This window comes from Engystomops pustulosus, chromosome 3 (assembly GCF_040894005.1).
Source record: "Engystomops pustulosus chromosome 3, aEngPut4.maternal, whole genome shotgun sequence".
NCBI classification, from domain to species: domain Eukaryota; kingdom Metazoa; phylum Chordata; class Amphibia; order Anura; family Leptodactylidae; genus Engystomops; species Engystomops pustulosus.
In genome coordinates this window covers 113796578-113813022 of record NC_092413.1, presented here as the reverse complement: position 1 = coordinate 113813022, position 16445 = coordinate 113796578, and the positions used below count along the sequence as shown (strand labels likewise).

The 16445-nt window shown below is 37.5% G+C and overlaps 1 protein-coding gene across 5 annotated transcripts in view; it reads right to left on the bottom strand.

Moving 5' to 3' along the window:
- The window catches only part of HACE1 (HECT domain and ankyrin repeat containing E3 ubiquitin protein ligase 1), an 80740-nt gene that overhangs the window by 30807 nt on the left and 33488 nt on the right, over positions 1-16445 (bottom strand). For 4 of the 5 annotated variants that reach the window (XM_072141891.1, XM_072141887.1, XM_072141890.1 and 1 more), the window contains exons 10-14: positions 14823-14929; positions 11745-11991; positions 7103-7446; positions 2916-2984; positions 1619-1706 (exon numbers count right to left, since the gene is read on the bottom strand). In XM_072141891.1, the coding sequence (XP_071997992.1) occupies positions 1619-1706; positions 2916-2984; positions 7103-7446; positions 11745-11991; positions 14823-14929 (855 nt within the window). The remainder of the gene's footprint in view (positions 1-1618; positions 1707-2915; positions 2985-7102; positions 7447-11744; positions 11992-14822; positions 14930-16445) is intronic. The other variant, XM_072141888.1, reaches the window with a different exon arrangement.

Genomic DNA, 16445 nt, shown 5'->3' with positions numbered 1-16445 from the left:
GCCGGCGGCAATCAGCGGTAAAACACCCGGCACCGATCGCGGGTGTTACCGGTAAGCCTTTGCTGCAATATGCAGCAAAGACTTACCGGCTATGGAGAGGGCTCGGCCCGCGAGCCCTCTCCATGTACCGGGACCCGACATGTGATGTACTATTACGTCACGTGTCGGTAAGGGGTTAATATAGCCTTTTTTAATTTTTGCACAATATTACTGCATGTAAACAATATTGGAGAAATATTGGAGGGGACTTTTTCATTAGTTATTTATATTTAGTAAAAACATATTTTTAACTTCATTTTACTTTCTGCACAATGGAACTTCAACAGGCAATCTTTTGATCAGATGCGCAAGCTACCACACTGCAATACATTTTCATTGAAGTAGTGTAGCTCCCGAATGTGAAGTCAAAATGCATTGTGAAGCCCTGGGGTACACATCAGACCCTGGGGCTTCCATGAAGAGGATCGGATCCCCCCGGCTAAGCTACAGGGGGATGCCCTTATACGTCACAGTTAAGCTTGACCACTGTGTGTAAAGCGTTAACATCTGCAATCAGAGTTGTAAGCTGGTGCCAGAAGCATGTCATAATAGTATGGCATTTTGCAGGAAGTACATTCCCAAAGCGTCATGCTATTTCGCCATTTTGCGTTAAGGGGTTTGGACACCAAAATAAATAAATCTCTTCTATTTGACTACATATACATAACTGTGTCTTTGTTTCCTTTGAAAATTGCAGCCTGTCCCTGTTCTCAGCATGCTGCCCTCTGCATGCACACACAGCTACCGTCTCTGCATCTAATCCTGGACGTCCATACTGACAGAAACTGGGAGAGGGAAGGTAGCACGATGCTAGCTGTAGCTGCAAAGATGTAAAGAGAGATGCATGGAGTCTCATCTTACAGTACAAAAGTAAGTAGCAGGACTTCTTAATAACTTGATGAACCTTTAGGGATTATCTACAAGGTAATGAAGGCTCATGGACAACATATGTCAAGTAATAGCCAATCCCTTTAAAATGCATTTTCTATTACCGTCAGTAAGAATGGGCTAATTTTATACATGTTGAAGGATACCAGCTTTTGAAATTACTTCTCAAACACCTTAAATCGGGATGACCCCCATTACTTCAGTGTATTGCCTCTTGAGTGTCTCAGTCTTGGAAAATTGCCCCCCCTACTATTTTGGGTCTCTTTTTTTTACCTCGAAAACTCCACAAGTTTTGAATGATGCTTTTGATGTGGTTCTAGAGAGGTTTATGTGTTTTTTGAAGTGTTATCAATATATCCTTGACTAAGGTGATGCAGAATCCTAACAAATTGTTATTTTTATTCACTTATTCCTTGCGTTATTTTAGACAACCACAGCCCAAAAAAGAGGAAAAGTCTCCACCTGTAAGGATTTTGGTACATGGCATTAGTAAATAAATGGCCTTAGGCCTTGTTCACATTGCATTTATGTAGCATATTTATTGAAGCCCCCAGCCTAATCTATGTAGAAGAAGCATTGAGCCATTTCTTGCAGTAGTTTGCGGTACAGTTTTATATTATTTAGAAGTCGAAGGCACAAAACTCAGGGTATTTGTCCATCAATAATAGATAGGGGGTTAAAATATACTCACCTGAGCTTTTATTATGTGCATAAACCTTGACATCAGTTCAGGACACTCCAACAAAAAATGAAAGTGATCAAATATGATCTTAGGGTTTCTGGAGAGTAAACAGAAAAAAGGAAGAATTTTCATAATACACAAAGTTATTTTCGTACTTTAAAAAGGAATGTGACTACCTGACCTAAAGCCTGTGAGCCAACTGACACAAGCCATAGCTGGCTGCCAAGGTGATATGGTAGCCACCTGGCTACCCGGCTACCACTTTAAGGACTTTAAACTAGATTGTAATAAACAGGTTAAGAACGTTTGTCCTGTGCAATCACAAATCAATCTAGTGAACAGGGAATTAGTATGCCGCTCTGTAAAGTCTGTGTGTTCTGCTGTTAGTTATACTTCTGATTCAAAACAGAAGATGACTAAATATGGCCCCTTCAGGACCATGTAAATACATGTCAGCTTACAGTCTACAGAGATCAACCCAAGTCTTTCTCTGAGGGAAGGATAGTGGACCTTTCTCCTACCTTTTTACATACAGAAAAAACTTTATAAAAAGTAATTTATAACTTCTTAGTATCCAAAAGTGATACCAGTAGAAATTCTACAAGGAAACTAGCAGTCAGAGGGACATACTGACATAATAAGTTATGGTTCTTGGAATACAGTGGAAGTAAAAACAATATGTTATAATGTATTTAAATTGTGTGAAAATTTTGAAAAAAACATAAAAATGATACTTATTTGGTATTGCTGTAATTATATTGATCCATTACTTTAACACATTGCTGATGCTATGCATTAAATGGGAAAAATGTATCTAAAAGAGAGTAGTGAAAATGCTATTTTCTTTCATCATTGATAAGAAATCCAAAACTTGTATGTAAATAAAATACACCTGTCACTGCAAAAAACAAACCCACATACAGCGACATTGACAGAAAAATACAAATTTTATGGCTTTGGTATTGCTGTAATTATATTGATCCATTACTTTAACACATTGCTGATGCTATGCATTAAATGGGAAAAATGTATCTAAAAGAGAGTAGTGAAAATGCTATTTTCTTTCATCATTGATAAGAAATCCAAAACTTGTATGTAAATAAAATACACCTGTCACTGCAAAAAACAAACCCACATACAGCGACATTGACAGAAAAATACAAATTTTATGGCTCTCAGAAAGTAGTTATGCTAAATGGTAAAATTTGATGTGGTCCTGAAGGATATAAAAAATTGTGGCAGAAAAGAAAAGGGGATAGAAAAGAATTCTATGTTACTTTCCTTTACATACAATAGGGAAACTTACCTTGTAACAAAACATTTCAGAACTTCATCATGTTTGCAGACAAATTCAATAAATCTAGGAGAAGTCATCCTACAGAAGAAAATAAAGTTTCTAATTTTACCCTTTTACATCAAATTGCACAAAACTTCCGTCTTTATAATCATTTTTAATATTGTGTGACGGGACATGTTGTAAGCATTTTGTGATACACATTTTTTAAAAAATTCTGCTTCATTTGTAAAAATATCAGGCTCCAGAACTCACTCCCAGAGATCCTTATTCAGCCTGTATAGTGCGACTGTGAGCTTATATCTATATAAGCTTACTGTGGCGGAAAAACATATTTACCGGTAGTAATCCACCAGTTGTGCAAGCTCACCCACTTAAAAGATGAGAGAGGTCTGTAATTGAAATCATAAGTAGACCTCAACTATGGGAGACAAAATGTGAAAAATCCAAAAAATCACATTGTCTGAATTAAAAAAAAAAATTGTATTTGCAAATTATGGTGGAAAGTAAGTATTTGGTCACCTACAAACAATCAAGATTTCTGGCTCTCAATGACCTGTAACAACTTCTTCAAGGGTGCAGTCACACGTTGCAGTTAAAACTGCATGGCAATCAGCTTTGAGGTGGTTCTAGGTGCAGTTTTGTCAATTTTACAGGTGAAAGACATAAACTGAACGAGTGAATGACAATTGTGGAGCAGGTTTCCCCTTCAAAATCAAATTCAAATCATTCACTTAATGTCTTGCACTGAATCTGCAGTAGGCAAGCTGCTTGGTAATAAGAAATAAACTGTGGGAGCAATAATTAGAAAATTTAAGACATCAAGATCTCACCCCGGAAATGCCCACCCACATCAGAATTAGGTGAATCTGAATCTAATTTATATATACCAGATATATCTCAGGCTAGGAAGAAGCCAATAGCATGATACAGGTATTGTTGGAATTGTTATCAAAGGCTCTCTCCAGCTGTGCTAACACTATTTTCTGTCAGTCATTTTAGAGTTACGCTTTAAGGTAGAATATAAATCAAAAATTAATTTGATCAGACTAAAGAATTCCTAAATTAATTTATAGATAAAGTAATCCATATAATTATAAAATGATGGACAAAAATAGGAAAGCATATGGTGGGGGTAGGGGACTGTACATGTGTAATGTAAATAGGGGAAAGAATACAGTACATAGAAGCTATACACATATGGTAATTTGGGGATTAGGTAAGATGGTAGTTGGAACATTGAGATATCAAGGAGCAGAGAGCATAATAGTATAAAATGCAGTAAATGCAGCCTTCAATACATCAGCCGCACCATACAATCCCTTAGACAGAAAATAAACACCAATGCAACACGAAAATAATTTTTTTTTTTTTTTTTTTTTTTTTTTTTTTTTACTATAGAACGTTTCTAAACCTCTTACTGTAAAACATGAGAAAGATTTGCCCAGTTGAACAAATTCACCAGAAGCCGGTTTCAAACCCTAAAAGTTAGGGAGTCTTTTTGGATATAGAAAGTTTGAAAGCCTATGCCCCTATGACCTCAATGAAACTCTGGAAAATATACATTAATTTTCATTTTTCCCCATAACCTATTCTCCATCCCCATTTTGTTCCCCATCTACTACTAAAATGTTGAATCTAGCCTTGTACTCCAGTTTGTACTTTTGTTTCTTTAATTTATGGCTATAGAAAAAAGGAAATGGCTATTAAAAGGCATATACAGGCGGTCCCCTACTTAAGAACACTCGACTTACATACGACCCCTAGTTACAAACGGACCCCTGCATATTGGTAATTTAATGTACTTTAATCCTAGGCTACAATGATCAGCTGTAACAGTTATCAAATGTGTCTGTAATGAAGCTTTAGTGTTAATCTTGATTCTTATGACAACCCAACATTTTTAAAATCCAATAGTCACAGAGACCAAAAAAGTTCTGGCTGGGATTACAATGATAAAATATACAGTTTCGACTTACATACAAACTCAACTTAAGAACAAACCTACAGACCCTATCTTGTATGTAACCCGGGGACTGCCTGTAATACTTCCACCACTCTCCCTGCAGCACATTAAATACCCCTGCAGCCAGTCAATTTGGTGAGGTTCTAATTTTCCTTCCTCCTGTCCTGTATTTGATGAATGTATGTGTCTATCACTAGGACCACAATCAGAATATTTATTTGTACATGCCTCCAGCTATTAGGCTTAATTAAGTCAGAAAGTATGTCCTGCTACCAGCCTTCCTGGTGATTCCTGTATTCTGGTTGGATATATTCCTTCTTATAGTATTATGCTCTCAGCTTCTTGATATCTCAATGTTCCAACTACGATTTTTACACCTAATTCACCCTACCCTGCAGTATTATATTAAAAAATATATATTATTATAAACTGATACTATTCCCATTTATACACTTACAACTCTTTCAAGCTTACAGTTCATATGTATCCCTAATCCACCTTATTTCTATATGTATAGCTTCTATATACAGGCAGTCCCCGGGTTACGTACAAGATAGGGTCTGGGGGTTTGTTCTTAAGTTGAATTTGTATGTAAGTCGAAACTGTATATTTTATAATTGTAGTTCCAGACAAATTTTTTTCTTGCCCCAGTGACAATTGGAGTTTCAAAATTTTTTGCTGTAATTGGACCAAGGATTATCAATAAAGCTTCATTACAGACACCTTACAGCTGATTATTGCAGACTGGGACTATAATAAAGCATCCAGAGAGCTTCACCAGAGGTCATAGTGGGCAGAGGGGTCCGTCTGTAACTATGGGTCGTCTGTAAGTCGGGTGTCCTTAAGTAGGGGACCGCCTGTATTCTTACTTTCCCTTATTTACATTACTCGTGTACTTTTCCCTATTCCCCTACCACATGCTTTCCTATTTATTGTTTATCATTTTATAATTATAGGGATTCTTTTATCTATCAATTAATTTAGTTTTTGATTCATAATCTACCTTAATGCATGCATATACCTCGCTTTTTGTTTTTTACATACTTATATTTTAACAATGCTCTTTTGATTTTTATGAAATTTTGAAGTGGAGCCTCAGAGTTCGATTTGTGTTTTCCGAATTCCATCAGCAAGGGCATTAAAGAAGAAATGTTGCTGAATCTTTCAGCATGACAATGATCCCAAGCACACCGAAGGAGTGGCTTTATAAGCAGCATATCAAGGTCCTGGAGTGGCCTAGCCGGTCTCCAGATCTGAACCGCATAGAAAACCTTTGAAGGGAGTTGAAAATCTGTGTTGCCCAGCAACAGCCCCAAAACATCACTGCTCTAGAGGAGATCTGCATGGAGGAATGGGCCAACATATCAGTGTGTGCCAACCTTGTGAAGACTTACAAAAAACATTTCACCTCAGTCATTGCCAACAAAGGATATATGACAAAGTATTGAGATGAATTTTTGTTATTGACCAAATACTTATTTTCCACCATAATTTGCAAATAAAGTCTTTAAAATTCAGACAGACAGTGTGATTTTTAGGATTTGTTTTCACATTTTGTTTCTCATAGTTGAAATCTACCAATAATTTCAGTTACAGGCCTCTCCTCTTTTTAAGTGGGAGAACTTAAACAACTGGTGGCTGACTAAATATTATCTTTCCCCCACAATATATCTAATCTCCTTGTGTCTGTTTACACAGCCCTGAACAGTGAGGATTAACCCCTTCACTTTAAGCTTGATGTTTGAAAAAAATGCTCATAGCATACTACAACCAGTTAAGCGGTTAACACTCCATGCTCAGAACTGTGTAAACAAACAGAGAGGAGAGAGAGTCCTGTTTTCAGCCTGGTAGACAGAACAAACCTTGACAACAGAGAAGTAACACTGTTACTAACAGCCTGATTCTTTACTAACTAAGCAAAAAAGCACTACACAGAATATGATGGTGCTAATGAAGATTATTATTATTAATGAAGTAAATTAGAGAAATGTTTACAACACTGCCCCCAAACAATATTAAAAAAATCATCTCAAACTACAGTTACTCTATAAGCAAAAAGAATCCTGCATAAAAAGTATTAGTATTAAACAAAGTTATAACCAAAAAAAAAAAAAAATCTGAACATTTTTAGATCATAACAGTCCTTGCCAAATATCAGAACTTGTCCCTAAAATCTGTGTTAGGATTTTATAGACCACACAATATTTATCCCCCAAATTAAAAAAAGACAAACCCTTGAGGCATTTGGCAGGAGCAGCACATATAGAAGGCTTGAATGACAGCACTAAGCCTATTAGCTGTCATTGAGATTACATCCTGACCATCTGCAACAGCTTCCTGTGTCCCAGCATTTTCACAATTTTCGAAGTCTGCGGCACTTGGAGTTACTGAAAGATGTTTTGTGCTTCCATTCTCTCCAAGACTTGATTGATGATCCAGAGAAATATCCTGTTGATCCAAAGGCTTTTGCTTCAGTAGAATGCAAGCAATGTTGGTAGAGTCTCTCTTGCTTTTCATCAGTTCAGTGGCAATGAGCACAAGCCATTCATCTAGTGAATGCCAAAGGAGTTCTAATGGCTGTAATATAGACAGTAATTTTAGGGAAAATCATCATACAATACGACATGAAAAAGCTATTGAGTAGGACCAATTAACGCAAAAAAGAAAAAACAAATACAGGCAGTCCCCGGTTATGTACAAGATAGGTTCCATAGGTTTGTTCTTAAGTTGAATTTGTATGCAAGTCGGAACTGAATATTTTATAATTGAAGTTCCAGACAAAAAATAATTCTGGAGTTTCAAACTTTTTTGCTTTAATGGGACCAAGGATTATGAATAAAGCTTCATTACAGACACTTTACAGCTGATCATTGCAGCCTGGGACTATAGTAAAGCACCCAGAGAGCTTCACCAGAGGTCACAGTGGGCAGATGGGTTCGTATTTAACTAGGGGTTGTCTGTAAGTCGGGTGTCCTTAGGTAGGGGACTGCCTGCATTAGACATTCATCGGTACAACGTCCAGGAAAGGGAAACTCGTTCCACCACCACCCTTACTGCCAACAGAAGCCACACAATTGATATGAAACCTAGGAGTGTGTGAGAAAGAAAAAAAAGTGTCTTAAAAACAAGGGGCCAGTACAAGGTACCCTCCAAGATCGATGCCAAAATTGAGTAAAGTTTCAAAGTAGTAAATACAATAAATTAGGGAAGTTTCTTATTATTTTAACTGACAGCTCTATGTCTCTTCAAATCACTGTCTGCCTCCTGGTACCGTTTGCTAATATTCAACTACAGACATAAAGCTCTATTTACTAATAGAAAATGTTGTTTTAATTGTTTTACACTTGTGTTACATTCATGTCATGTGACCACAGTGATATCATCTAAGGTCCTTTAACCTTCATACATTATCAAACTGTACCCCATGTATGTATCTGATCACATGAAATCACAGCAAACATTCATGGCAAATGGAAAGAAGTAGAAGTCCATGGAAGCTGCTGTGATTGTATGTGATCAGATACATACATGGGGTATAAATTTGCAAATGTGAGGGGTATAGGACCTTAGATGACATAACCCTGGTCAAGTGACATGAACTGCTGAATAGTAAGGACACATAAGGCAAAGGGAGGAGTAGATGGGAGAGCTGGTCGAGCAGGACACGCCCCCACTGATGCCAGGTAATATATGATAAAGTTGATTAATGTGAATGTAAGGGAAACAATTTTTAGCTAAAATAAAGATATCCGTTAATTGTTAATAGGTCTCTATAGGAACCTGTCGCTAGCTGTATTTGTGAAAATGTGGTGCCAGTGACCCTTTAAAGCCTACTGTCATTTGAGACAACTTTTAATATTGTGTGGGCTGGAGTGTTGTGAACAGTTTTGCAAATATTCTTTATTTAGAAATTCTGCTTAATTTGTAAAGAAACAGGCTGCAATGCTCCCTCCCATAGAAAGCTGTATTCTAGCTAATGGAATTTTAACAAACCAATCCATTTGTTCTGTTCAGGTGTCTGCTAGAGGTGTCAGCACATGTACTGAATTCAGGTCCATGTTATGACTGGCACATTGCTTTACTGTATTGTCATTTTAGGTCAATAATTATGGCACAAATGTGATGCAAAAACTTATGTTACCTACAGCTGGCTGTGCAGGAAAAACACAGCATTTTAAAGCAATTTTTTAGTAAATTGCCAATAACTACAGAAGTAAAGAATGTTTAATAGCTAACATTTTGTATAAAAGTCTTTTGGGAATGTTAAAAACAAGATGAGAAGTGTTCTTTGAAAGAATAAAAAGGCTTCAAGTCTGACATATGTGAAATAACTCTAAAAAGCAGAACAGTGATGGATGTTTGTGTGTAATATGCATACTTACAAAAGATTATCATTCATTTATTAATTCATTCATTCATTGAATTGTCAAATGTAGAAAGGTTCTTTTGTATTTCTCAGTAAATTTCTGTACTTAAAAACACATGTTATGAATAATTGTTAAAAAGTAAAATGTTTATTTTTGGTAATACTTTTTTTATAGTGATCCTTAACCCCTATGGGACTCAGCCTATTTTGGCCTTTAGGACTGTGTCACTATAAGTGTTTATAGCTTTGGAACGCTATTAGATATCCAAGGGATTTTTAGATTTTACTTCAAATTTGTTTAAAAATTTGAATGATATCTTTTGTGTTTAGTTATGAAAAAAACAAAATTTGGCAAAAATTTGGAAAAATTCTTTATTTGCAAAGTTCAAAATGTTCTACTTTTGATACAGATAGTCATAGCAACCAAATAAAGGGACCCAGTTCTTAAGACATGTGGTTCTATTTTAATCCCCTATCACTTTAAGAACAGAGTCCGCTTAGCAGACAGGAAAGGGCTGATTTACTCGGATAACATATGCTACAAATTTTCTTATATGCTACAAATATTCACCCAGCACGGGTGAGGGTGATACAACAGTTACTATTTTAGTAAAGCCAAATATAAGATGAAGGATTTTTCTATGGCTTTAAAAAAATCTGTTTGCCGACACAGACATTTATCAGAACTCTTTTTAAAGCCTACAGTATGCAATGAAAATGATTATACCATATGAAGAAATTGATAATTCCCTATCCGACTGATCTCTGAAATATTGTGTCAAGAACCAAATATGTTATTTGCCAAAGATGCCTGGTATCTACCAAGTCTGAACACTTACAAATGGGTGAGCACTTTCTCTAGGTATTGTAACTAAACAACTTCTGTACAGCTTTAGTACAAAAACTGTTCAATGATGCATAAAAAAAGTGAGGGAAGTCTAGTAAAACATAGCAAGACAACAAATGACATAATATGAAATCAGTGAAATCAATGAAAGAGTATTTTTATGGAAAAGAAGGGAAATGTGCACACCCACATGGAAATTAACAAAATTTTAGTGTAGGTATTGGTAAAATACCTAATTAGGATGTCAAAATATGAATGCACTAATCCCCCAGATTAATCCATTATTGGATAATTGGAGAAATTCCAGATGTGTCCTTTAAAAGTTTCTGCAGTCAAAGATATTTTATTTATTAACTAAAATCTCTCCCATAAAAATAAATCCCTTTGCCCCACCCCATAACTGTAATACAATAGTAGTATACAGGTGTTATGCTGCACAAATATATGACAATGAGGCATGGCTAACTGTTTAGCAAAACTCTGCAGAAACCAATACTGCATTGTACTTCTGACCACTGTGCGTTTAATTCAGTATTTTTAGCACTTATGTGTAATTCTGAGTTCTCTCTAGGATGGAAACCTAGCTGCTAGAATGTTTCCCATAGATTTCGCACAGCAAGTAGGTGGGAATCTGTTGATCTAATGTTCTTCTCTCTCAATTACTTAAAGGAATCAACAAGGTCATATTTGCGAAGCTAAAAATATGTATTGACCTGTGTGTGAATAAAGCACTTGGGGGAAATGAGGAATTTCTCATTTTTTCTATTCCTCTGTCTTAGCTCCATCACTCAATCTCCATGGATTGCTATGTTTGTGAGATGCAGGTCACCTGCAGGAGATTTTAGAGTCTCAATTTCCAATCTGCTTTGGCTATTATCCCACATCACTAGGCTTTTTGATACCGAGATACTGGCATGTATCCTGCTTAATATACAGCAGTATTGGAGACATAGGTCTTCCTTTTCCCACCTTCGAAAAAAACTGATTTGCATATGCTGTATCCACAATCCCCAGCAGAGCATGTATGGCCTTTAAGAACCCATATGCCTGGAAAGGTGACGGGCAGAGGCAGTCTCCATAAAGAGAATGAATCCCTTCTTGATCCAAGTTTATGCAGGTTTATGACAAAACTATAAAGTTATCTGTTCAGCTCCTTCTACTCTATAACATGCTTCATACAGATTGCACTGGTTTAAAATACATATCATGGTCTTTTTTTTAGGACTCATCAAGTTGTATCCCACATTTCTGGAATAAATTAGACTTGCATTACAGGTTTACTTAAGCAGTCAGCATGTATACAAATGATGTTCTTCATCTGTATAGAGTTGTGAAATACTATACCTTAAATCACAAGTATTATTAGGTAAAGGAATATTCTGTTTCCAGTAAAATGATAATATCCTTTGATATATGTACAGATTATATATTTTGGTTAAACCAAGTGGGTCACACTCTAAAGAGAAGCTCCATCTACAGAAAAGGAAGACTATTAATTTAAAGATTATTATGAAAATGAAGCTCCTCTTTAAACGAAAGAAAGAAATATTTTCAGGAAAAGAGTAAAAGAAAATATAAAATGGTATTCTGATTGGCTGACAGATAAAAGGGAGTCATTGGCCTAAAATGAATATGTGCATGCATGACATTGACAAAACTTACGTCCTGTTCAGTAGGGGTGTGATAAATGAATGCATGCTTTGTCACATTCATCTCTTTTACGTCTATCTTCCTAAAAACGTCATATACTTTTCTGACCTTGAACACCTGGTTTCTTGGCGTTTTGTTTCCATTGTAGCCCATGTCATTTCCATTACTGGGGGAAGAAGGTCCAAGGCGATAAACATGGCAGAATATACGCACTATCCGGAGCAGACTCTTCATTTGAGCTTCATAACTACTGGAGATACTATAAATACAGAGTTTCATGTAATTATCCATTTCTCTTAGAGCTTTGTTTGTATAGCAAAGGTTGACACATCATCTCAACATCTCAGCTAGTCCGATATATTCCATGTTTAGGGAACCTATCTTACATAAAGGGGTTGTCCAGGTGTTAAAAAAAAAAAAAATAGCTGGCCTGGGGGGGGCTACATTAGTTTAAATGCATATAACGCACGTCAGCAAAGGAGGGGTGGGTGTGCCAGGCAGGCAGAAGTTGTCTTAGTGAAGCAAGTCTGCCTCTGCAAACAAACCGGGGCAAGGCACCGACAGGTGGCATAGCTCAATGGCCAGAGAAGGTAAGGAGGTTGGCTCTATACTACGGGGGGGGGGGGGGGGGGGCTGGCTCTATACTACGGGGGGGGGGGGGCGGCTGGCTCTATACTACGGGGGGGGGGGGGCGGCTGGCTCTACACTACGGGGGGGCCGGCTGGCTCTACACTACAGGCGGGCCGGCTGGTTATATACTACATGGGGGCTGGCTGGCTATACACTACTTGGCTGGCTGTAAACTACTGGGGGGCTGTGACCAATATATTTCCCACCCTCGGCTTATACTCAAGTCAATAGGTTTTCCCAGTTTTTGGTGGTAAAATTAGGGGTCTTGGCTTAAAATTAGGGGTCTTGTAAAATGTACAGACATCTGCATAATATATGGAGTAAAGTACCCCTATGACTGCAGGACTTCCAACAAAAGCAAGATGTGTCTGGGAATATGAGACTCTGTCAGGTGTCATGAACCATCGCAAATTAGTTTTAGTCGCTGCTTCGTATAGGTTCATGCACCGCAATGCACGTGTAATGAAATAAAATGTTATTTCATTGGGCATTATGAACAGGGGGCCCCAGTCCTTCTCCCAGGCCAACAAGGCTGTTGATTTTACAAAGATGTCTTTGGAGGCAAGGAAGTGATAGATGGGGTGCAGACCCTTATTAGATCTGGAGGGATGGGGCCACAGTATAAATAAGGCTTTAGTAGCTTCCATTTGCCAGATCTGGCAATTTTGTAATACAAGTCTAATTCTAAGACATGGTGATCTCTAGGTAGCAATGTAATAGTCACACAGTTTTAGCATCCCCTGACCTCCCTATACTCGATGCCTGTACATAATAGAATGGGCTGTTCAGGGTTTCTGTGTGCCACAAATTATTTTCATAATAAGAGATTGAGCTAAGAACTTGGGTACCGACATCATCTGAAATGTAGCTATACATCCAATCAAAGAGATATCAGTTTTTGCGTATGATACCAGATCTGCTTTTATTGCTTTGAGGATAGGAGGGAAGTTGACTATGTCTAAATATTTGATCAAATAGGTAATATTAGTCCCCAAGTACTTGACATTATCAAGACAATCAAAGGGAAATTTGGCTCACAGGGTGAGAAGGAAAGAAGGTTTCATAACTACTGGCAGAATCTGGGATTTATTGAGGTTTAGCTTATAAAAGAATACTGCACTGTATTCTGAGATGGCATACAAAGCCGCCCCTAGATAGAGTGGATTATTCAGGGTAAGGACTTTTGTCAAGATGTTGTGCGCAAACAGGAAGATGAGATGTGCTTTATCCCCAACTTAGACTCCCTTGATAGACTCCTGGAGTTGGGAAAGGGGTTCTATTGATAAATGAAATATAATTGGAGAGATAGGACAACTTTGCCTCCTCCTGTTTGTCAATAGGAACTCACCAGACAGAACTCCATTAGCTAAGGCCCTAGTGGGCGGGATGCAATAGAGCACCCTAATCACCTGCAAAACCATACCACTGAAGTCCATTCTCCCAAAAACTGAGAAGGCGAACAATTAATGCAGTGGACTGCCTTCACGGCAAACAATGTCACCACCACCTCCTCTTCTGATTTTTCGAGGTGTTAAATAATATTTTTATTCTTTTTTGTGTGTGGTCTTCTATTTGCCTACCCTAACTGAGGGATTATGGAGGCTAAGAGGAGGGCAACGGCTTTTGCATAAATCTTTAGGTTAATGTTTAATAGGGATAAGAGTCTAGAATCGGAGAAAGGGTGGTGATGATCTTTTGTCGTGAGAATGGTACATTTAGGGGATACAATTGCTCTTCAGATGTTGGGTGATTGAGGGTAACTAAAAAATCAGAAATATATATATATATTTTTAACACCTGGACAACCCCTTTAATATTGCGGAACATGATAAAAAAAACTATTATTTTCATAGAAGGGTGTTCCAGTTTCCACAAATAAATGTTATTTTTACCAAGATAGAAATTCATACACTTTTACAAAAAAAAGTTATGTAATAGTTACTCAAGGTTTTCTAGATCTCTGGGTTTCTCTGCTGTCATTTTCAGTGGACAAGAATTATGTCCATAGTTGTGAGGTGCATGGGTTGGTATAACACACAGCTGTGATTGCTGTGCAGTGTCAAATGCCCGCTGACTGAAATTTGTCCACTGGATATAAGCTATGTACAGTAAGCAAGCAGAGATCTAGGAAACTAAGTGGAGATGATACAGAAACAATATTGGAAATTTTTACAAGGTTTCATCATAGGAACAAGAACATTTGTTGGCTGAAACTGGAACAACCCTTTAACTGGAGGAGATCCTATATAACAGCTCATTGATAGCTTGTCTGTACCCTTTTAGGGGTCCTCATGTTATATGAAATCAAGATACAATGTCCATTCTTTGATCACTGTAACCCTACACATATGAACAACTAATGAACTTTCCTATGAATTGGTCATTAGTAAAGGAGCCCAGAAAAGCTCTTTAAATTAACATCTTGCTTTTATTTTTATTTTCTCATTGCCTTACTCTTACCTTAAGAGTTTATGACCGTTTGTAGTGGCAACTTCAGCCAGGCTTGTAAGTATCTTGAGGTATTGGCTTTCATTTAGTTGTGACAGATGTTCAAGGACCTGTCGTAACTATGAGTAAGAACATTAGATGGAGAGACTTGATGCACTGATGCAGAAGCTCTAAATTATTGTCTACTTTTCAAAATTCAAGACAAAATATTAACATTTAGTGCTGCAAAAAAAGAAGAAGCAAACTCATACAAGTCCTTAAAGGAAACCTACCAGGAGGAATATACTATCAGAAGTAGATCTGATGGTAGATTCCTCCTGCCTGCCTCTGACCTAATCTGTAATGTAATAACCTGTGAATCTAACCTAACTTGTTAAAAAACTATCTTTTACTAATATATATATAGAATATATATATTCTGGCCAGGCACTGGGAGCTAAGGCTACAACACGCCCCAGTAGCCTCTGCATTTAAGTTACATAATACTAAAACAATGTTAGGTTCCAGGATTATTGAATTACAGTTTTGGGAGACAGACAGGAGGAATATAACTTTAGATCTACTTCTGATGGTAGATTTCTCATGGGAGGTTCCCTTTAAATACTTCAATGTGATGTAAATCTGTATGTTCATATTTAATATAAAGTGTCGGAAAGTGAGTGCACCGTTTATTTTTTTCCTACAGGCATTATATTGGGGACAGTGGCTGGCTGGTTATGTGCCAGAGGGGGAAGGCAGGCCATAAACTACAGGGGGCAGGCAGGCCATATACTACAGGGGGCAGGCAGGCCATATACTACAGGGGGCAGGCAGGCCATATACTACAGGGGGCAGGCAGGCCATATACTACAGGGGGCAGGCAGGCTAAATATTACAGGGGACCAATGCATTTCCTACGCTCGGCTTATACTCAAGTCAACAGGTTTTTCCAGTTTTGTGTTAAAATTAGGGGGTCTCTTCTTATACTCGAGTATATAAGGTGTGTTATTAGGTTATTGTTAGTACAGCTAAATCTTGCATCGGTAGCTTTGTCAAAAGTACATTGTCTTGTGATGTAAAATTCAGTCAGCAGAGATATTATGCTAGTAATACTATACGAGACTGAAGTACAATGATACGATGGTTCAATTCATCCAGCAATAGTCAGCAGCATCCTAAATGGGAAACTGTCATCAGAAATTGGCTAATAAACTAATACTAGCAAGTTGTCAAGCAGCTTCTAGATCATGTTTCTTTCATGGTCCTGAATGGTGGCATCAACCAGAAAATCAACTTTGAAGCAAGATGTAAATTGTTTGTATGAAGTCAAGGAGGTGGAGAGTTTAACACTGAAGTCAAGCTCTCCCTACTTCTGAACACCTCCTTCCCTGTGATTCACAAAACATAAAACATATCTCACTTCAAAGTTGATTTTGTGGATGATGCCACCGCACCAGGCCATGGAAGAAACATCACCTAGAGGCTGCTCAGCTGTTTGACAACATACTGCTTGTGGTTTATTTGGCCAAATTCTGATGACAGGTTCCCTTTAAATCCACAAGATAGAAAGACTAGCAATAGGCATACAACAGCAATGGGTAAACTGTAGAATGTATATGGATCAATTTTATAACTAATGGCCGTTACATGTTTTAA